General features: G+C 43.1%; 2 protein-coding genes across 3 annotated transcripts; both read right to left on the bottom strand.

Annotated features, from left to right (window-relative positions):
- Nucleotides 1–1914: 1914 nt before the first annotated feature.
- LOC119125711 (SH3 and cysteine-rich domain-containing protein 2-like) lies at nt 1915–12617 on the bottom strand. Of its 2 annotated transcripts, XM_037256494.1 has the most exons (12): nt 12377–12617; nt 12211–12285; nt 8170–8521; nt 7549–7643; nt 6977–7061; nt 6115–6230; nt 5916–6009; nt 5379–5452; nt 5214–5305; nt 3786–3837; nt 3126–3266; nt 1915–2898 (listed from the first exon to the last, which is right to left on the bottom strand). In XM_037256494.1, the coding sequence occupies exons 2-12, from the start codon at nt 12277–12279 to the stop codon at nt 2800–2802; spliced, it is 1269 nt and encodes a 422-aa protein (XP_037112389.1). In that variant the 5' UTR covers nt 12280–12285; nt 12377–12617; the 3' UTR covers nt 1915–2799. The 2 variants fall into 2 exon arrangements, with proteins under 2 accessions (XP_037112389.1, XP_037112390.1); XM_037256495.1 differs by having other exon boundaries at nt 5940–6009; nt 12211–12617.
- A 2064-nt stretch (nt 12618–14681) lies between these two features.
- On the bottom strand, nt 14682–22227 carry fbxl20 (F-box and leucine-rich repeat protein 20). Its single transcript, XM_037256493.1, has 15 exons — nt 21897–22227; nt 20171–20232; nt 19211–19265; nt 19057–19131; nt 18882–18976; nt 18730–18798; nt 18471–18566; nt 18120–18246; nt 17956–18030; nt 17713–17843; nt 17562–17622; nt 17425–17469; nt 17264–17320; nt 16950–17162; nt 14682–16885 (listed from the first exon to the last, which is right to left on the bottom strand). The coding sequence occupies exons 1-15, from the start codon at nt 21936–21938 to the stop codon at nt 16778–16780; spliced, it is 1311 nt and encodes a 436-aa protein (XP_037112388.1). The 5' UTR covers nt 21939–22227; the 3' UTR covers nt 14682–16777.
- Between the last annotated feature and the right edge of the window lie 19 nt (nt 22228–22246).

The following is a 22246-nucleotide window of genomic DNA, read 5'->3' on the forward strand; positions in this document are numbered from 1 at the left end:
ACAAATAACAATAAACGAGTCCCGTAAACACAACCTGACGTCACGCGGACTGACAAGCAGACAAACAAGTCACTAGCGCACACGCTAATTCAGTTGTTTCTCGTTACAGCCCATCAGAAAGATGTCGAAGAGAGACAGTGCGTGTGTGCGTGTGCTAATCCCGCAGACCCACAAACAAAGTAAACCGAATTACTGACTCAAGACCACTAAGGTCTTTCTATCTCATTTAGGCTAAAATGAAGTCGTGCGTCTTGTCTAAAAGAACCACTTATAAAGTCTTCTCTTCCAACTGTGTACCAATGTGAAGTTTAAAGGATGACACAAGCTGTGTGTTTGTGTGTACGTGTACAACGTGTGCGCTGCAGGGTCAAAGTTGAGATTAATTAGAGGGAGAACATTGTGAACAAACGTAGGGCATCCGCTGACTCACAGACTCATTAGGTGTTATTCTACCTGTAATTAGTGCCAAAGGGAAATAGACTTCATTTATTTTCTTCTCTGTATACAGGGGCTAGCAGGCTAATGCTAATCAGATATAATGAGATCGGAATCATTGTCCTCTAAATGTGGCTAAAATTCAGAGTACATTTAGAAAAAAAGGGCTCATGAATAGAAAAGAGTTTGAAAAAAAAGTGGTATTTTCATTTCAGTTTCATTTTACGAATAGAGGATTTACCGTATTGGCCCGAATATAAGACGAGGTTTTTTTCATTGAAATAAAACTGAAAAAGGGGGGGTCGTCTTACATTCGGGGTCTAGACAAAGGCTTTTTTCAAACTTGAGTCTTGAAAAAGAGGCGGTCGTCTTATAATTGGGGTCGTCTTATATTCGGGCCAATACGGTATATGACAAAAATTGAGTTTTGCATGGGAGGGACATGAAGAAAAGTGGCTATTGTTTACTACTTGATGTCTTGATGGCAAAGACAAAAGATTGCGCGTGCGTGGGTGAGCTTGAAAGCGTAATGGAAGGTTTTTCCTTTACGCCTCTGTCAACTGCGATCAACGACATGTCCCGATGAAGAGTGTGCGTGTGTTTGTGGAACCTGTGATTACGTGAACCACAATTCTTTTTTTTCCAGATCTATTTTTGTATCTAAATTTCCTCGCCATCTAGTCATGTTAGCAATTATTCTGGCCGCCCCAAAAGAACATTGTGTGTGTGTGTTGAATTAAATGTTTTTCTTTAGAGGAAATAAGGACAAAATTGCCACCTTGTTTTTTTGCATGATATGAATTAACGTCGCAAATTAAGGTCTCGAAAAATTTGCGTCATTTCCTTTTTCTGCACTATTGTGATTGGCTGGTGAGCAAAAGAAAAAAAAATATTGATGATGCACTTAGCACGTACTGAAGTGCTAAAGTGCTGCCAGGAATGATTGACAGAAAATGCACAAAAGTGCAATTATGTGAGACAAGAAAGCCTTACAAGACCAAACCATTTGGGGGAGTTTTATCACCTAGTCCCAAAACGCAATGTTAACTTTTAGGACGAAAACCCTTTCATGGCATGACAATAAAAATAGTGTGGCACTCATTTATGATGCCTTTACTGCGAAATCCGTCCAGCAATGTTCCACATGAAGGATGTTGTGAAAGGTGGTGATGCGAACCACAGAGCAGGTTATTTTCTTAGTGACGTCTTTTCCAAAGGGCACCAATGGCGTCAAAAAAGAAAAGTGTCACCATAACCACTGAAATGGCATTTCAAACACAATATTAATTGACTCGTTTTTTTCTTCCTTCCGGGACCTGGAGTCAAACATAACACAAAGAGATTTACACGTCTTGTATTATCTTCACTTTAACAAAATCCAGTTAGCTTAATGCTAACAAACAGTGCAAAACACCATAGACAGGCTAACGAATAGCAAAGGTATTTTTTTGGGGGGATTTTGTACAAGAAGAGCCATCGTCCGCAATGCATCTCCAGCCATTTATTGGAAGGGGCAAAATTTTCAAAAGACAATAAATGACAAAACATCGATGTTTACAAGCTCAACATGTGGACCGAATCCAGTTACGTTCGTGTCTTGACTGTTCAATGGAATACAACACTTATCATCTCAAAGTGGGAAGAAGCTAGCTAAGCTCCGCCTAGGATGAAAGGCTTCCGGCTTTGATTCCTCGCCGGCCTCACGCAGGGACGGAAGCGAGGTGTCCTTTACAGGGGACCGGCGAATGTTCCCGCATGAAAGCCAGACGATGGGAAGCCGAGCAGTAGGTGACTTTGGATCGGTGATGACTCAGAGGGTCCGTGCAGACACCGTCTGAGCGTACGCCTCAGCGCACACACTCATTTTCTTCAGCTCATACAAACGTCTACGTGCTCTACATCCTTTGCATGGAAATGAGACTAAAATGGCTTTTTTTGCTTGAACAACTTTCACACAAGTCTTTCTATACCTCCACTTTTTAATGGGGTTTCTTTTTTTTTGTGGTGGGGCGTTCATTAGACGTCACATTAATTAAGTGTTGTGACCTAACTGAGCAGAGCATAGCGCACAAGGAAAGGTTTCGGCCTGTGTTGGTCCAATGTAAAACTGTGATTTAAAAAAAAAAAAAATCTTTCGTATCTGCCCTCTCCAGCTTTGACATTTTCTTTCATGCGTTTGATGGAACACAGCAAAGCGGGTAGGAAGAAGGAAGCGTGTCACCCCAGTGTAAACAAACAAGAGTCCATTTTGTTATCCTTTGAGACTTACAGTGAGGAGAGCGTTTGTTTTTATGGTCCACGTCATCAGTGCAGAAAGAAGAAGATGAAAAAGCCGAAAGGAGGTGTTGACGATACCGGTGAAGCTCAGATCTCCTCGATGGAGTAAGCGGGGACCAGGCCTCGCTTCTTGCCGCTGCTCAGCTTCACCAAGGTTTCGCCATCCTCACGCTTGCCCACACAGATCTGACAAAAGGCAATTTATTAGGTACACCTCATACGTCAAACAGCTTTGCTGAAGCTATCTTGGAATATCCACCTTGTTTGCTAACAACTGAGATGGTTTAAAAAATTGTGACAATGCGTTCACGGAATGTTTGAGCGTGCAGGCACAGAGGTTTAGAACGTCGTCGCTCGGTTGCCGTGGTTACCACCACACGAGCATTAAAACAGCATAAAATGGGTTCGGGTACCTGCGCCTCCTTGACTACCATGTGTCCTCTTTCCCGACTGCCGGCGGATGTTCCCTGAATGACGCGCCACACTCTCTCGCCGGGACGCACTCGCTGCACAAAGTTGGCCGGGAAAAAGCCGACCTTGTCTCCGCTCTTGCCCTGGAGGAGCCCAAACAACAGAAATCCAGTTAAGCCTTGACTCATTCAATTGACGGATTATTTGTATTTACATTTCTTAATCAAAAAATTTTTTTTATTTGAGCGCGTGTGTGTGTGTCTGTGTGAAACCCGTGGCAATAATCACTCCTGACAAGCTAAAATTGTTTTCAATATATTTGCATAAACAGCTGAAACGTTCTGTGCGGCCATATTTCACACATTATTTCTCCTCGCATACTTCACAGCTTGTGAAGGACGGAGTTTAGTGTGCATCATGTGCTCACAACAATCACGGCTGATTAAAAATGCGGGAATTGATGAAGGCCTTGATAGGCTGCTTGCGTCGACACACACTCGCACGCTCATATATGCAGACCATTTTTCTTAGACTATTTTTAGACTAATCTTCGGAACAAATGACTCAATTTGCATCCGAGCAGGTGCACTTGATTTTAACACCTTTGTTATCATATGCGCAGCACGCACGCGCCAAAATTCTAATTTAGTCGCATCACCCACCTTCCACCACTCCTCGTTGGAGTCGTCTGTGACTTGCACCCGATCACCGGGGCTGGACACGATAAGGCGGAAGGAGGATAATAGAAGGAGGAAAGTGCGGATGGGGGAGAGAGGAAAGACGGATTTGTGATAAGCACATAAAAAGCAGGACAAAAAAGTCAAGCACCCAAAAAAAAAAGTTCTTGACTTCAGCAAAGGAGGCTGAATTACTTATAAGAAGAACTAAATCGTAGAAAACTGATATGGGAATACGTGGGAAAACTTTAAAGGACAATCCGAGTTAAATACGGTGGATATATTCCAAATTCGCAATGCAGAGACTGTAAAAATCATTTTTTAGAAGGTTTTAACCCTCCCGCAATCTTTAACTTGTCAAAAACTTGATTAAGACTGTAGGGAAATGTTTTAAATTACAAAAAAAAAAAATAAATGGTGTACCGTATTTTCCGCACTATAAGGCGCACCGGATTATAAGGCGCACCTTCAATGAATGGCCCATTTTAAAACTTTGTCCATATATAAGTCCATATATTTGGACACGGCTGCCGTAGTGGCTCAATATTGGTCCATATATAAGGCGCACCGGATTATAAGGCGCACTGTCGGCTTTTGAGAAAATTGGAGGTTTTTAGGTGCGCCTTATAGTGCGGAAAATACGGTAATTTGTCTCTCCGTGTTAACAGCTGCTAGCTTCTTTTGCGGTGCTGTACGAAAGGCGTCTTTGCAGCTCGCTCGAGTGGAGCTTCAAAGTGGAAAACACAGAGGGCTGCATCTGACCTCTTCTGCATGCCAATGAAAAGCCGCCACATACTATCGTGGCACCTCAGCTTGCAAGGTTTTCGAGATACGAGCTAAACCGCGCCACGTTGCTCTGACTCAGTCTGCTAGCTTAATGCTAAACAAACCAGGCTAATGAATTAGCTCCAATTATTTGAAGTTATAACCCTTTAAAGAACTTTAAATTTGAACACAAACACTTGCAGCACATGCGGACGACTTACAAGACTCACTAACACACAATTCGTCGAAAATAATCACGAGTTACAGCTCTCGACTCCCAAAAGCGACAATATTAGTGTCAAGTTAGCTCCATTAATTATGAAAGACAGAATCAATAGCCAATAATCAATTCTACGCATGTCTCATTTTAAACTCCATCCTTCCCTTTTCCTCCCTTGTCACTTCTCTTTATTGCTTCTTTAAGAATCGGACCAAATTCAAAACCCATTTCATCCAACCGAATAATTTAAACACAGCAAAACGCCTCCTACACCTCAATATCTTTCTTCTCCTTCCATCGGGCTACGTGGGCGCAGTGACGAGCTGGGAGCGCATAATTAGGAGTCCCCAAACGTGTCTTCTGAGGACGCTGTGATGAAGTAGGAGGGACATTTATGATCAAAAACAATAGCATGCCGGTTGACTCACTGGAGTTCCAGGTCGTTGTGCTCCTGAGGCAGAAAGCTGTAGAGCGCCACATAAGTGTGCATGGAGTGCACCTCGATGCGTTTGGCGGGCGCCTGGAAAGGGGAAGAAGGGAGTCATAATATGAAAAATTTATTGAAATGAATGGGGAAAAATTCATCCACGCACCTCAACAGGCGTCTCAGTTTGACTCGCAGTCTCGTCGTCATCCTTCTCCATCTCAATGTCAGTAGCGACGGAGTCTGGAACAGAAAACACTCAAGTGTTTAAATGCAAGAGTGAACAATTGAATTAAACTTCGCAATAGAGTAGAATGCAATTTTTAAATCGCAATGGCTGCGATTTGGGGGATTAAAAAAAATCTCTTCTTCTAGATGAGTCATCATGTTTACATAGCATTTATTAATTGACATAATAATTCATTTGCCTACAAAATAACACAAGCTTAACCTTCCAAGATCAAAACAAATCCGATATTTATTTTATTGCAGATTAATTTATTGCTTGTGATCATTAAAAAATTAATGACTCATTCAATGGCAACATTGAGGGGAAAATGAAAATCAGTGCAAAAGTTGAAGTACGGGCCATATTGTATTTAAAAAATTTCTTGTGGGCCAATAAAAAAATGGCCCACAGGCCGTAGTTTGGACACCACTTGTCTAAGGTAAATCCACGCTAATATGTGTTGATCTTTGCACGTACACAACAGATAAACACTGCCATTACCGCCTGTCTCCTGGGGGATGTCTTCCTCCATGCTGCACTGTCTCTCCTGCCTCTCCTCACCCGCCTCACCCTTTGATCAACAACAGCATACACTCGATGTTAATTGAAACCTTTGATGGCTCACACAAAATTGAAGAGCTCAGTTTGCGCATCCTCGTACGGCCGCCGCTCATACCAAACTGCGCGTCGGCGACTCTGACATGCTGCCGAAACTGGAGCGGCTCATCTGCGCTAGAGACGTCCCGTAGCGCAAGGCGGCGTACACCGGGTCCATGCGTGCCCGCCCCGCTTCTGAAATCACACACACACACAACATGATGGGGATATTGTGCCTGTATATAGACGTGGCGGAATAAAGGGAGAGTCTAAATTTGGCTGGGGTGACCCGCTTTTGAAAAAAGTTAAGGTGATGCTGCTTTTGCTTTTTGTCTGGGCCTCAAATATTTTTGGCGGTTATTTCCATGACTTCTTATGATGTAGGTTATTTTTAGCCCTTAATCGCAAAGATGGAAAGGAAATGACAGCAAGAGGTGCTAAAGCTTGATTCGGAGCGACATATGTACCCATGTGTTGACCTATCGTACAGTACGGTGGCCTGTTTGAGGACAAGTCAGCTACGCTTAATGTCGTTGTGTACTTATGTGTAGTCGGCTTTTGTTGATTTTGAATAGGTCGGGGAGATGAGTAATTGGATTATTTTGTATGTACAGTGATCCCTCGCTTCTTCGCGTTTCGTTTATCGCGGCTTCACTACATCGCGGATTTTTTTTCCAAATTAAAAAAACATTTAAAAGTCAAAATAAAACTTTGAAATTGAGGAAACATGGCTCCAAATGTTCGTTTACATTCCTTTCCGTTTTCGCGTGTTAGCACGATCGCGAATTAACATCTTTCCGCTAACTCGTTCTCCTTGTTGGTGACCGTACTTCGCGGATTTCACTTATAACGGGTGGTTTTTGGAACCAATTATCTGCGATAAACGAGGGATTACTGTATGTCTGAAAATCTTCACATTTCCAAACAATACTCACACACACCTTGACTGGGCTGGACTTCCTTGACAACGGCCAGTTGTTCAGTGACGAGCATCGGCGAGCTGAAGTTTCGCTTGAAGGCGCCCGACTAAGAGGACAACACAGAGCATAATGATTTTTGTTCAGCTTCCATTAATTCTTTCTTCAAGACCCCCCCACGCTGTCATTACGGGAGACTTCAACCGAGAGATTCTATCGAATGGAAAACACTGGCGTCAAGGAACATCTCACTCGGCTCTAGCGGCCATTTTCAACACTGGGCTTTCTGACCAGGCTGTCATTTCACACCGAATTAAGCAAATAAGTGTCGCCGTCTTGGCTTGCAAATGAGCTACTCTGTCACATTATGCGGAGAGAACGCATTCGTGATGTAATCAGCTTCTTGCTTTTGTTCCTGCCAAGTCATTTGAGTTTTTGTAGCCACCTTGTTCTTCTTGGACTACTCCAGATATTTTTTATCCACTTGAGTACCATTGACGTGAAATGCCGTCAAGTGGTTTTTTTTTTTTATGAGAATGGACTAATATGCTGGTTTCATTTCATTTTTTTTTTTGTGTGTGTGAGTTCTGTCGCACCTTCCCGTGACATGGCTGCTGCGAGAGTTCCGAAGTGCACCACAGGTGAGCCGCCAGCTTGCACGTTTTACACCGCAAAGCTTGTTTGGAGTTTCCTATGTGGGAAGAAAGAATAGAAATGAATAAATAAATGATACGTCATGGTTCACGGTTAAAAGCACGGCAATCCTGACGGTTTTTAATAATTTACAAGCGCTTTTTATTCCCTATTCTTTGCCCGTCGTGTCGTAATTATACATGAGCGCCTCTTTGGCTTCTCTGACGTGTTGATTAAAACAGCTCGGGAAGGAGGTGAATGCAGAAGGCTGCAGGGGAGCCGGATGATCCATCACATAATAATAATAATAATGAAGATAGCGGCCATGCTGAGGGGAAAAAAATTAGAATGCAGGAAAAGAAGAACAATTTGTGGTTGGCAATTCATCAATGTGACGACAAATACAAAAAGGACCAGCAGAAAACACAAAATAGAAGTATTGCATCACAGTCAGGTCAAAACGATGACCACAATGAGGGAAACATTATTTCTGAAACTCCCTGGTTTATTTGATAATAGAAATGTTCGACCTTGCAGAAATATAGGTCAGTAAGAATGTGGTCGGTAAGTAATCATGGTCTCACCGAGGATCATGTTCTTGCAGAGCTGGCAGCTGGTAGGCTTGCGAAAGACGTGATTGTGGAAGCAGTGCATGATCTGAGGGGGCTTAGGGGTCAACGACGGCGACAGTCTGAGCGAGGGCGAGCGGGAGGCAATGGATGGGTTGGGGCTGACCGACGGCGAGAGCGACGGCGAGGCCCGCGACGAGCCCACAACGGGCGAGCCCGTCGGCATCAGTTCCGGCGAGGGCGACGAAGGCGGATCGGGCTCCGTAATGAACTCCGGGGGGAGGCGGGCGTCGCTGTAGGAGCGTTGGAAAAAGTTCTCGACGCTCTTACTGCGCATGAACGACAGCGAGCGCTTCAGTTTCTGCAACTAAACAAGCAAACAGAGAGATGATGAGAAAAAAAAAAAGAAAGGCAATAATGTTGCACATTTTGCAAGAAAAATTGGACGAGCCTTCGGGGAGGGATTCGGAACAATTTTTATGATTTCATTCCGCTGGATACAAGCACCCCGTGGTAAAAAGAACACGATGAGTCCCAAATAAAATAACATCTCGAAAAAAAACACAACCCTCAGCTACAAACTGTGGACAAAAGTATCGGGACACTGATGTTGGATAAGAACCATCTCACAGTTGTGGGTACTGACAGAAAACAAATTCCATTATCGATGCAATATTCAATTTGTCTTGAAAGAAACGAAAACAAACCCGTTGACACACTTCTAAAGTCCTCCCAGAAGAATGATGCACATTTTTCCTCCATTTCCACCTCCTGGAGGTGTCACATCCACATAAGACCCTGTTCAAAGCCAGTTTTATTGCAAACAGAACCAGATAAGCCGCTCAGTGAACATCCTCACACATGAAGGGGTGTGCCAGTTGGCACACATTTACGCCTTATCTCAGTGGCGCTGGGGCTATTGTGTCAAACGGGCCTTTATCATCTATCAACAGCCTGTCCCAGGCTAGTAATCTGATGGGAGGCGGTGCAAAACGACATCAAATTGCCGTGTGTCACACGTAATGACAACAAAAAAAAGCAGCTTCGATTGCTACGCGGGGTCTTCCGATGACGGATTCCGTAAACTCACACGAGAGGCCTCAACAGGTCGTATCGATCTGGCAAGATAAGCGGATCGCGAGCTTTGCGCTTTTTGGCCGTTTGGCAATATGAGGGAAGAAGACACAAGCGTAATCGCACGAAAACACAAAACATGCTATGATGTAACATAATTGGGCTTATTCCGACGAATGAACATTTTTTTGAATGCTTTTTTTTGTTAAATTGGAAATATAATCAAGTAGCTCATGTAAGGGAGCCATGCTTTTTAAAGCCTCATGTTTATGTCCGTCAATTAGAACAAATGACTGCAGAACTGGAGCGCGCATCTCAATTACAATTAATCGAATCCACAGCGAGCTGGAGAGAGAAGAGTCTTCCATTCGGGCTTCCGTTACACCATTAGCTCCATCACTGGATGTCCCCCCCCCCCACACATGAACATTTGTATGCGACATGTCAGATGAAATGTTGGGAATTGAGTACCGCTACGCAAGAGCGCACAGTGCTGTCAATCAATACGTAGGTCATCCGTACAACCCCGCAGACCCGTAAAAGGAGATTATACTCATACACACTCGGTCAATCGATGAGTCACACAGCAGATATAATTCAACGTTAACGCTCCATTGTGCGGCTCTCTGACAGAAATATGATATAGAAAGCATGGCATCTGACGAGTCATCACACAAGCTCCGCCCACAACCAATTATTCAAAACGAGTTTGGCCAATCATTTTCATGTTTCTTCTACTTTGAGTTAAAAGTTAACAAATGTAAATGATGATAGTATCCCCCGGAAAAAAAAACTTCAAAAGAGCTCAAGGAAGAAGAGCGCGGTGTAATTTTGGGATACAATCTTTCACGCTCTAACTAGGCCGCCTGATCTCAAACAGCTTTGCGATATTTGTGTTCATTTCCATGATAACACAACTGCCGCCATCCTGAATCAAATTTGGATGCCAGGTCTTGTTTTACCATATTTTGATTGTTAAAAGTGTTGATTATGTTTTTGCCCAGTGTATGAATCACAGAATGATAAACTCAGACTAATTGGAAAATACAGGCATCAGAATCCTTTATTTATTTATCTATTCCAAGCAATGACCTATTTGTCCCCCATCCGATGAGGAAGCGATCCATATACAAGATCAAGCAAGCACGCAGCCAGTTGAAGACGAGCACAGGACTATAAACGGCAACATGAGTCGCTCCCATTGTATTCCAACAATGAACTAAAATAACAGCAATGAGCGATCGCTCGTGTCTGCCAGCCTTGGCAACGCACCCGCGGCAGGAGAGAAAAAAGAAAAGCCAGTCTGGTTAATCCTCCGCCTCCTCTTGACATCTGATAGTCATCTACAAAAAAGGTGTCAACTACGCCGCGGGTGGATTTTAGCGAACTATTGCGATGCCAGCGACATTCCCTGTCATTTTTGGCCAATTAAACTCAGCATACGTACAATGTTTGGATGAAAGCGTGTCAAGATACTTCTGGATGTTGGGGAGGAGCTTGTTTTAGCCTGGGTTGTTCGGGAGATGCACTTGTATGCGTTATTTCTAATGTCATTTTGTTGTTTCTTTAGCTTTTCATGTTCATATTTTGGTGATGCTCATTCCAAATTCCATCACTGTGACCGGAAATGTAATAACGATAGAACAGGAAATGGAATACGTCCACCATGCCAACAAAAGATGAAAGGAATAGATTTTGAGTTTTGTTCGTCTCTTGGGTGGCATTTAAATGGATTCATATACTGTAGTTTTGTGTCAGTAAGACGTGAGCCAAAAGGCAAAAATCTTTTGGACACGGATCACTTCATGGTCCATCCCTAAAGAAATCGTGAAGCCGCCGATGAGTGCTTGTGATGCAGACCAGTGAGTCGTGGGAGTGCTTTGTTGGTGAATATCAGCACACAGCAGCAGATGGTGAGCAACAAAACTGGACGGGAGTCACTTGGCTCCAAGAAGACACTTGTACTAATCACAACCACCACATGACTCATATGCTCCTCAGCATACTGCTTAGGTATGATCGTTTTTTTAGAAAAAAATGTTTTAAATCAATCATATCGAAAAATTATCGGATTATTGGGGTGTACGGCATGTTGAAAAAGAACCCCGCCCCCTCCCTCACATACACACACTCGCAATTCTAATCAGATAAAGCCCGATTATTGAATGTCTCTAAAAGATTATCCTGAGGGATTATCCTGTGGTATGAGGGGAGGTGTGAAGAATGAATTTTCATCTCGATATTTCATCTTGGAAAATTGTAACAGTTCAATACGTATGACCATGAATCTTTAAGCAAGTACACGCATACCAACAATCGGGTCTAAGTTAAGCATTTTTTCTACCTTGCTTATCAAGGCCTGATTTTGAGATTGTCATTGTCTTGGAAGTGGGGGGTGCTATGAATGACTCCCCCTCCCCTTTCTGATGAAGTCAGGAGATGAATCTCAAAGATCATCATCGTCGATTAACCTGTGGTGTGTGTGTGTGTGTGTGTGTAGGGGGCATTGATTTGTTATTTTAGACCGTTTTACACATGCACAGAAAATCTCAAAAAGAGCTGACATGTATTTTCTGGGATAATGACAAAAAAGACATCAGCATCGACCAGTTTTACAAATCTACACACAAACACACACACAGGTTGCAGTGTGTGCGTACGTGTGTGATGACGCCACATCTCATTTATAAATGTACTACCCTGATCTGTGATGTCATCGGTGACCTCTTACATAATTGAGAAACAGGTGGAAGAACACAGTGCAGGTAAAACACACGCACAGACACGCGCGTGCGCGCGCACACACACACACATAACCGAGAGCATTCATTGCTATAATAAAGTGAGTACCTATGACACTTGAAATAAGTTTGGAAACCTTACTGTTTCTTTTTGCCAAGTAAAAAAATAACCAACAATGACTACAAAATCCAAATTACTAATCTATCTTTACAAATCTATTCCGAGTTCATTTTCATTTACCTTGGACGGAAGCGGCTGGCTGGTCAGTTGAAGCTGAGAGTCGTTTTCCATTTCACTGATCTCTGTCATGGTCAACTTGATTGGAGGAGAAAAAAAAAAAATCACACCTGAATATGAAAAAGAATCACACTTAAATCCAGGTTGAGGTGGGCAAAGAGTGACCCACGCGGGAATATCACAGCAAGCGTGGATGACACGTCGAGTCCCGCATTGCGCGCAGCCTCCCCACGCCCCAAAATACTGCAAAAATGTCACTTAAGGTGAGCTGAGAAATCTAAAATAAATACATTGTCTCGTGTTGCACCGTGGTTAAAGGTGTGCCTTTTTGGTCAGCGCTAACGGCGCGCGTAAAATCAGTGCGTGTGCACGCGACGCCTACTCATGCGTGTGTGTCGCGCGATTGGCCGGCGTCTTTTACAACCGCGCCACGAAACAACACGCACGCACGCACCACTTAATACTCGCCGTCAATTGGACTCCTTTTCTTTTTTTTTTTTACATGCGCACAGTAATTATTACAGCAACATTATTTTAGCTGTAAAATTACACCCTTGCATATTCTTGGTGCGGCACCTGCAGACTTTTAAAAGATATATGTTATTACGTTAATTAGATATATAATTAAATATAAAGAAATACGATGACTACAGACTGTGTTTTTAAATCCAACAACTTTGCCTCAAGAATGCCCGTTCAACATTACAATAAAAGAGCCGTTAAGCAATGGAGATTTCAAAAAAGGTGGAGCAACACAGACAGACAATATTGTAATACTCACATATATTCTTTATCCTCAGCAATGACTTGTTTCCAGTTTACGAAGAAAAGTAGTTTGTTGTACTGCCCCCAGTGGCCATGATGGGCACAACAGAAGGATCAGCACAATGAAATGAGCATACAAGCAGTTTAATTCTTGTTTGCTATTTAATGTGCAATATCAGTGTGATATTTTCCTTTTTTCAAAAATGTTTGATTAATTTCCATTTTTGTGATGATTATAATTATGCCATTTGAAGCACCCCTTTGTAAACAGGCTAGGGGGAGCTACAGAAGCCTATGTGGGGCAAAACGCAACATAAACCTACAGTGGATCCAGAAATCAGCACTTGACATGTTTCAAGCATCTGCCACAAGGCCAAATGGATGATGGGTTCCACTATGGGTTTAAATATGCTGCTTAACCGCACACTCCCGGGGTGTGCTCCTATTGATCACTCTCATCCCTCCGCCTTTAGAAAGAAGCAGATGAAAGATTGAAGCAATAAGGCGCTGGACACATGCTGCATCGAGCCAATAAAAAGATACAAACAGCAGCATCGCCTCTTTGGTCTTCAGAGAGGGAAGATTTGTTGTCAGCCTTCATTATTTCTTCACTTACTAGAGAACATTTTGGAACTGAAAACAATCATTCCAAACAATTGTCATGTGTGTGGATTGTTAAGCCTGTAAACTCCAACATGAAAAAAAAACGGGTCACAAATTGTAAGCTTAGAAAATAAAAAATGACAGAAAAATTGACCATCAGGTTAAAAAAGGTGGACTCTACTAGTCCCTTTCAATTTTACAATGAAATAGAAAAATCATTATTCAAGTCAATACAGAAGATCCCTGCTACTCGCCGCTAATCTGCATCAAACATAGTCACTAATTACCAAAAGATGGTTTTGGATGGGAAAAGATAAGTCGTATTGTTTTACAAAATGACATCGCCCCCTACTGTCCTGGAATGTATATTACATGACTAAATCAATCGCTTGTTCCAGCCTTAAAAGCGCAGCAGGTTAAAAAACATTCAAAGTCAAACAAGTGCCATAAAAAAAAAAAAGTTCAAAAAGGCCTCGTGAGGTGTGAAATGATCCTCTCGTGTGCTCCAAAAAAAACAGCCGGGAGGAATTGCTGCAGGTGGAAAACACATTTTAAATTCTCCTTGCAGCTTTTCATCTTTGCACAGGTTGAAACACTGCTGGAAGAGAGAAAACAGTGTGTCACTCCAAGGGGGAAGAATAAAAACAAAAGTGGGACACAAAAGGACTCAGGAGACGTGAAGGAGATCGCAGTCACGACGGTGGACGTCACCGTGCAACCACAGGGGGCGGGGCACCACTGCAAACTACACCCGCAATAATAAAACCTAAAAATAAATAAACGTGTATTGAAACATAAATACAATATATAACCTACTGGGTACTAAAACGTTGTAAAAGGTAGAGCCAAAAAGTATTTGTTAATGTTACACAAGCTCAATGCTTCTATCTAGTGGTCAAAAGGCCAAGCACACCTTGTAACAAAACTAAACCAGCCTTAATAATATAGGTATAGATTTATTTATACATACATATTCATTTATATCGGTTAATTGTACAAAAAAAACTGAAAAAAGGAAAAAAGATTTACAGTAATTAAATGAACTACAGTCATTGTCAATTTTAAATATCGCCCATTTGTCAATGAAGAAGGCGTCTTATTTGAGGTGGGGGGGGGGGGGCAACCAGGTGTGATTGGGTTCACCTCCTGCAATTTAACTCCAGTGTTTGTTTTGAAATGCAAAGCGAAACGGGAGTTTGCGGTTTTGACGCATGGTCAGCAGACGGTAAATTCAACGTCAACACATGGGCCAGAAATCTCGGTCGTGCATTTCAGAGTTGACATTTAGACAAGCGGCGTTGACACAAGGGGACTGCTATCAAATTTTTCAGAGTTTGCATTGACACTTTGGTCCACGCGCTCTTTAAGGCGTTCCTCCAGTCCACGCTTTCCTTTCCCAGAAGCACCATTTTGACATTATCCCTAATCCATCGTTGTAAAACCCTCGCTGGAACAAAATGGCTCAGGCGGGATTACACAGCGCTCATCCCATCTTGCATTATCCGACAAAAATTATTAGAATCTTCAAGATTGTTTTGCCTTGGGGACATTTGCGTTAACATTCCACGTTTCAGTCGCGTTTAGGGGAATTTGCGAATAAGCGGAGGGCGACATAGAAATAAAGAAGCTTTTTTTTTTTTTCAAAGTGGCACGTCATAACGGACGAGCCGTCTCATTCAGGGACATTCAAGAAGTAATATCGGGGAGAGGAAGAAAAAAAAAATATCCTAATTACAATTGCACCTGGTCTAGACATTTACGACGACTATAAAAACACAAAATCTCAGAGGAGACACCGAACGCAACACAAAGCAGGTGCAATCGGAGCCACGTCAAAAGAAAGAAACAAGGCAAAGGAAAGGAGTGAAATATAAAATGAGGTGACAGCTCCATGTTGGAAGGGGCAAAAAAAAAAAAAAAAGGTAGTGTGGGGGGGTTCAATACTTCATGGGTCCATCAGAACCAAAACCGGTCTGGACCAATCAATTGGATTCATGACCCTACTACCCTTTCGTTCAAGTCAATGAAAATCAAAGCAAAACAACATGGTTGGCTTTTTCTTCCCGTTGATCTTCCAGAGTCTTTTTTTTTTTTTCCTTTAAACCCGTCATCATCCTCTTTTTACAGTCTTTCCATTATTTCATCCATCAACCCTCGCTCCTCACTTTATGTACTGTACATTTGGGTTAAAACAAATAATAACGAACGAAAAAAGGTGTCACATGCAACATTTGGCATCTTCAGTCCCCAAATGTGTGCTGCTTTTCATTTTAGAAAAATAGTTTGTCTTTTCTTTTGAAGCACATAGAGACAAGAGAGATGGAGGGGGGGGGGGCGACCTCAGAGGGTTTGTGGGGCACATTGTTAGTACAAACCGAATACGTTTTGAAATGTCCTTCTTTGTAAACAGTCTGGATGTTTTTTTTTTCGATAGGTGCAAAAAGCAGACAGCTAGCGGTTTTTTTTTTCTTCTTCTTTTTTTCAATACATTTTTGGCTGCTGTTCACCGGCTGTGTCGCTTTTTTTTAAGAGGGTGTGGGAGGGGGGGGCCAGACGCTGACTCGGGACTTTTTCCAACAGTGCAGGATGTGTGATGAGAAGCTGTTTTTTTTCCATCCCATCCATAGCAAGATTGTTTTTAAAAATGTTCATTGCATTGCTTTTTGCTTTTTTTTTTTTCCCCCCTTTGTCATATACATTCAAGCAAAGCCAACTTGTGCAGACACTGTGTATGTATGTGTGTTATATTTTGAAAGCTCATCCTGGGGCCATATTGAGTGGTCCAATTAGCAAAGTGCATTCTGATGGTAACTATACAATTGGATGGTGACCAGAAAAACAAAATCGGAGGTATTCTGAGGTCAATGAGGTTATGTCCATTTTGTAGAGTGTTCATCCTCTGGAACGATCCTAGCTGACTGTAGTAGAATGCAAACATTTACACCGATGGACAATTTAGAGTGTTCAATAAAAATATCGTGTGTTTTTGGAACATGGGAGAAACCCTCAGAAGTGGGAAACAAAACGAAATGTGTGGAGTGTGCTTGTGTGTTACCCTGCACTGTTTGGTCTCTCTGCAGCTTCTAAAGGGGGATGCAGCATCAATGTACTGCCTGGCCAGATGGTGGTGGGGGGCTTCTATGGGAGGGACTCCAGGAAACACGGGGCGGAGAGGGAAGACTGACGTCGATGTCTTTTTGCATCATAGCACGACGCAGCAGCGGCAAAACCTCTGGCGGCTGCCCCCCACTGAGGGCGGAGGAGTCACGGGGGCAAAGTAGGCGTGCACTTTGATGTTAGGCAGGTGGGTCTGCAAAAATATTCACCAATTAATCAAAATTCACACCCCAATATTGTCAGGAGATAACACTCACTCTTAGCCTCTTGATTCCGGCGCGGGTGATCTGCTGACAGTCGTAGAGCTCGATACGATCCAGACTGTGACAGCTCTTCAAGTGCTCCAGCGAGGCGTCCGTGATAAGCGGGCAGTTATCCAGCTCGATCACCTCCAGTCGGTCGTGGGCGCACGGTCCGCTGCCCAGGTGGCGGATGCCGTCGTCGGTGATGAGCTCGCAGTGAGAAAGACTCTGCGGCGAGAAGGTGGCGGGAGGGGCGGAGGACTCGGTGACTGCGGCGCGGCCGTGATGCGCTTGCTGTGTGTGAGTCAGCGAAAAAGCGTAACACTCACCAGAACTTGCAGCCGAGGGCAGTAGATGGAAAGCTGTATGATTGTTCCATCTGTAATCTGAGTTCAAAAGGGGGGGGGGGGGGGGAGTAATTATTGCAGACTGACGTTAACAGAAAATGAAATATGTCCATAAAATGTCCGTAGCGGTGTTGTTTCCTTACCTGCACACATTCTTCTAAATCCATCTTTTCAAGAGCGTGACAATTCTGTAAAAGACATTTAATAGATTGGAGTGACTTTTGCTACAAATTTGTATTTTTGCACATCAATAGTTTTGTATGAGTTTGCATCCACTCACTCTTGCTAGCGTTGTGAAGCCCACGTCTGTAAGTTGAGAACAGCGGGCCACTTCTAATATTCTAAAAAAAGACCATTGGGTTGCAATATTGTCACTCGCAGTCAGTCATCTTCTTGACGTGATTTGATTTTGAGATGTATTAAATTGCTACCTGAGGCGGGGGCAGTTCTGTCCGAGCGCGTGCAAGATGGCGTCTGTGATGTTGGCGCAACCCGACACACATAGCGACTGAAGACGATGGCAGCCTCGACAAATAGTAATGAGGCCGTCGTCTGTGATCTGCTACTCGTGGCGAAGGCAAAAAGTTTAATACACGAGAAAAAAAAAGACTGTTGAAATTAATGATGATTCCCAAAAAGATTCCAAAGTTACCGTACGTATCGAGTGCGCTTACCGAGCATGTCTGCAAGTTAAGCGTGACCAACTCGGGACAGTTGGCCCCAATATGCTTCAGTGCTTCATCTTCTAGCTAAAAAAGGAAAAAAAAAAATTAAGACATGGATCCAAATCACAAGTGAAACTAAACCTGAAAACATGAACAAAAAGTTCAAGTTGTACCAGTGTGCAGCCTTTTAGGAAAAGGCCCTTGAGTGCCGGACAGGATCGAACCAGGGCCTGGATGCCGTCCTTGGTGATCTGATCACACCATGAGATATTAAGCTGCTCCAGAAGTGGACAGCCCTCACTAGAGTGGGGGGGGGGGGGGGGGGGGGGGGGAGAAGTCATGTGACAGGCCTTATGAAAATAATAAATGGCAACCCCACTAGAAAAACAAGTCAATTCTAAGTGAGGCTCTAAATCACCAATCTGGATTTAAAGTGGATTCAGATTTAGCAGTGTGAATCCGAGAAATCTGATTGGACAAAATAGTTTTTTTTTTTTTTTATACACATGTATTCTCGTACACACCTGAGGGCTTTGAGTGACAAATTTGTGATTGAGGTACAAGATGCTAGGTCCAGGTGCTTCAACTTTGGGCAGAACTTGCTCAGGCTATTACACGTGCTGCAAGGACAAGGACAAGGTTTTGCCGTGCAAAATTTGGAGCTCTTTTCAAAATACCCTACGATGCCACAAGATATTGAGTGAAAGACGAGGCGCTAGCATTAGCATCGGTGGTTAGCTCAACTCAATTCAACTCGTGCTCGCTCGATCCAGTGCGCCGTACCTGTCGGTAATCTTGGTGCAGCCGTTCAAACTGAGCAGCTCGATGTTTCTGCAGTTCTGTGAGAAAGTCCTACAAAAATATAGACACACAAAAAAAGCCCATATGGATGCAGCCAAATTTCAATTCACCTCTCTTCCAGGCTGGCTTCTCACTTCAGGGCGCTGTCCCCCACACCGAGGCACCCCCGTAGGCTCAGCTTCCTCAGGAACCCCCCGCATCGCTTTGAGATGTTCTCCACCACTCGGCCCTACAAAAAAATAATAATAACATAAATAATAATACATACAAAGTCTCTCCTCATTCACCGCAAAATAACCCCAAGCCCACCTCGATGTCCCGTTGAAAGTCAAAGAGGTCGATCCGCTGCCAGTTGCTTCCGTCCAGAGCCAGAACATTCCAGGACTGAGGACGTACACAAAACGGTTGTCATTGGACACAAATATACAAACTGGACTTACAATGATATGCATAACTCTCTCACCCGCGAGACCTGGGCACAGCGACACAGCGTCACCACATCGAGGAAGGAGAAGATTCTACAAAACAGACAATGACAGTTAGGATGACACCGGTAGTACATTTTTTTGCACGCAGGAAATCATCTAAGCTAGTGGTTATCAATTTATTACTTAATTATTTTGGGTTAGGGTTATAAAATAAATTTTGGGACGGTGTTGATTATTCCCGTGCATGCACATTGATCATTTGCTCCTACTTTTAATTCACAATGTGGATCAGCAGATCAGCACAACCAATCATGTTTCTCCTCCTCCCAGACTGAGGTCACCTTGCAGCCTAACAACTTCACCAACTGCAAGCAGCACCGTAGGACGCTACGAGCCAGTGAAGGGTGTAATAGTCCGGAGCTATTGAAGTCGAGACAACGTATGGGCGAGCGAGACAGAGGCTTGAGTTACGGCCTTCATTTTGCTAAGAGGCTTATGTCCCTCCAGAGTCTGAAAACAATTTGAATGTTGTATAACCTAAAGGCGTCTTTTTAATCAAGCATCCAGGGAGCGGTTGGGAATAGGAGAAACGTGCATCCCGCTGTTCGCTTGATATCGTCGCCGGAGGGCATGAATGCATTCTGTGTTTGTTTATGTTGGAGGACAAATGTGTCTTATGAGTATGAGATCGAGATTTCTCTGAGAGTCAAATGGGACAAATTATGGAAAACTGGACTTTTTAATTGCTTGTATACAAATAGCTCTCTGGAGTACCTGCCCACCCATCAAGTGTGAAATTAATCATTTTTATGGGTTAATAAGGATTTTTTTTCTCTCCTTGTGTTTAATTTGCTTCCTCAATTTCATCTGTAAATGGTTTTATGCAAGGACTATGTCTGAAGCTTTGTATTATTTGAATATTCGGAATAAAAACAAATGATATCTAACATTAGTGAGTTTGGCATTTGTTAAAAAGAATTCCCAACCTCACTTACCGCAGCAACAGCTCCTTAGGTAGCTTCTTATTGATGACAGCCTCGTCGCTGTTTGTGAACATCTGCAAGATGCGCCAGAATGATTGCGTCAGCAAAAGACCGCTCAAATTTACTGAAGGCTAACTGACGATACTGTACAGTAATCCACTTAGAAGTGATATCTTGACTAGCACTGAGAGGGCAGTGAATAGGTGATAAAGAAGCAAAAAGAAAAGAAAACAGCAGGAAAGCAAGCACTTTGGACAGTTGATAACATGTTATCCCTTGAATATATATTTTTTAGCACCTTCTTATTATCTTTGAGAGTCTTGGAAATACATCAAATCATCTGTGGGTAATTCTAAGGGCAATGTTGTAAGATTTTGACATTGAATAGTAGGTTGTGGTTATTTATAGTACTTTAAACTATTATAGGAAATTATATTTTTGGGAGGGGAGACAATTAATCATGTTCTTTTGGCCATTCACAAAAGGGCTCAGTCCGTAGCCCTCGCGAATAGCTCGGGATTACTGTAGTGTATAATTTATTGTTCTATTGTACTTCTCACATGCCACCACTTTGCAAAGATCCTTGTTCCTCGATTTGTACAGATGCTACATAACTATAATTGCTTTAAATTCAGCAATAAACAGGAAAACAAATTGCACTCAGTTGGTTAATTTGAATCATTATTTCAGTATACAACAAACTCTTTTTGATATTTTTGCTTGGTGATGATTTTGCTCATATAAATAAATATGTTTCTAGCTTCAGTAAAGGTTGGAAAACAGTGAAACAAGAAGTATTGGAAGAAATAAGAATCAAACCGGAAATGCACTTGCCAACAAACACAAATACCTTTACTTTGAAGGCAGACAAAATACCTTTTCCTGTTTACGCATGCGCTAGCTTGGTTTAGAACTCGACCGCAGCTGTTTGACCAGTCTGTAGGATAACGGCCTGTATATTTAGCCGTTGTGCCCATTTATCGAAACAACGATAAATAAATGAAATAGCATAAAAAAATAAAAATAAACCTCAACAAACCCCATACTCAGTTGGAGTAATGCACGCGCCGCCGCATTTTTAGAGAATAAGTTCATCCAAAAATACACAACAAGCAATCGAAACAAAAATAGAGAATAAAATCGACGTTTTTCTACAACCGCAAAACCCGACTGACGTTTCCACGAAGAGTCTGCGGGCTCTATGTGGTTAAATAAATGCCTGTTGATAAGGTAAAGGGCCTGCGGTCGGCTGTCAATCTGGAGCTGCAACACCAAACCGAGCCGACCCTGCAGCACAAAAACCCGACGAACAAAAAGTCCATTATGAGCCACACACCCAAATACCTTAACTTAAATTATGAACTAAAACCGGATACGTCGCTATGAATTGTGGTTTTCCGGGCAGCTTTTGCGTAGATGTAGCTTGGTTGTGTTTTGTTTTGACGGCGCATAGAGAAAAAAGATCCAGGGACCTTTAACGCACCACACAATGATAACAACATGAGCCGACATTTATACCGCTTTGTGTCCTCCTCTCGTCGATAAAACAAATCAACCAAGGCCTTGTTGATGTTAGCACAAAGCACCGCAGCTAATCCCAAACGGTGCTTGACCCGCGTCAATGTCGCCGTTGATTATTATTTTCGTCCACGAATGTAATAATGGTGGTCCAGAGCGAGGCCCTGTGACGTGATTAAACGGCGTGTCAAAGGTTTGACGGGGGCCCAGGTGAACTCACCTCAAAGCGGCTCCGCGAGACGCCGTTTACCTCCTTCCCCATGTTGGACGCCGCCGCTTACCGACTCGGTGACTTCGGGTACGGGTGCAGTCGGAATGCAGCAGACGGGGACGCTCTTTTTGCCGATTCCCATCCACGGCTATCATGCTACCGTCCTTCCCGGAGTGGGTAGCTTGCTATTGAACGCCACCAACCGGGCCTACAACACAAACGATAGCTTCTTGCTTGCCATAAATAAAAATAATAGCGCTGTGTGGTACGGGCAGTAGCCAGCCTTATTGGCTTTGGTTTGCCCTCCCTCTCCTTTTCTCACTCGCTCCCTCCCCATCCACGCACACAATAGCCCGACA

The sequence above is a fragment of the Syngnathus acus genome, chromosome 8 (assembly GCF_901709675.1).
Source record: "Syngnathus acus chromosome 8, fSynAcu1.2, whole genome shotgun sequence".
Taxonomy (NCBI): Eukaryota; Metazoa; Chordata; class Actinopteri; order Syngnathiformes; family Syngnathidae; genus Syngnathus; species Syngnathus acus.

Bases quoted from the DNA above. Each gene is read 5' to 3' on its own strand.
- fbxl20 (XM_037256493.1), bottom strand. From the start codon at position 21,938: ATGGGGAAGGAGGTAAACGGCGTCTCGCGGAGCCGCTTTGAG. The intron at 19,266-20,170 runs GTAAGTGAGGTT...TCTGTTTTGTAG, and splicing joins CCTAAGGAGCTGTTGCTGCG to AATCTTCTCCTTCCTCGATG. The intron at 17,844-17,955 runs GTAAGCGCACTC...CGCCACGAGTAG, and splicing joins TTAACTTGCAGACATGCTCG to CAGATCACAGACGACGGCCT.
- LOC119125711 (XM_037256494.1), bottom strand. From the start codon at position 12,279: ATGACAGAGATCAGTGAAATGGAAAACGACTCTCAGCTTCAACTGACC. The intron at 8,522-12,210 runs GTAAATGAAAAT...TTGCTTGTTTAG, and splicing joins GCCAGCCGCTTCCGTCCAAG to TTGCAGAAACTGAAGCGCTC. The intron at 7,062-7,548 runs GTGCGACAGAAC...TTGTCCTCTTAG, and splicing joins AGCAGCCATGTCACGGGAAG to TCGGGCGCCTTCAAGCGAAA.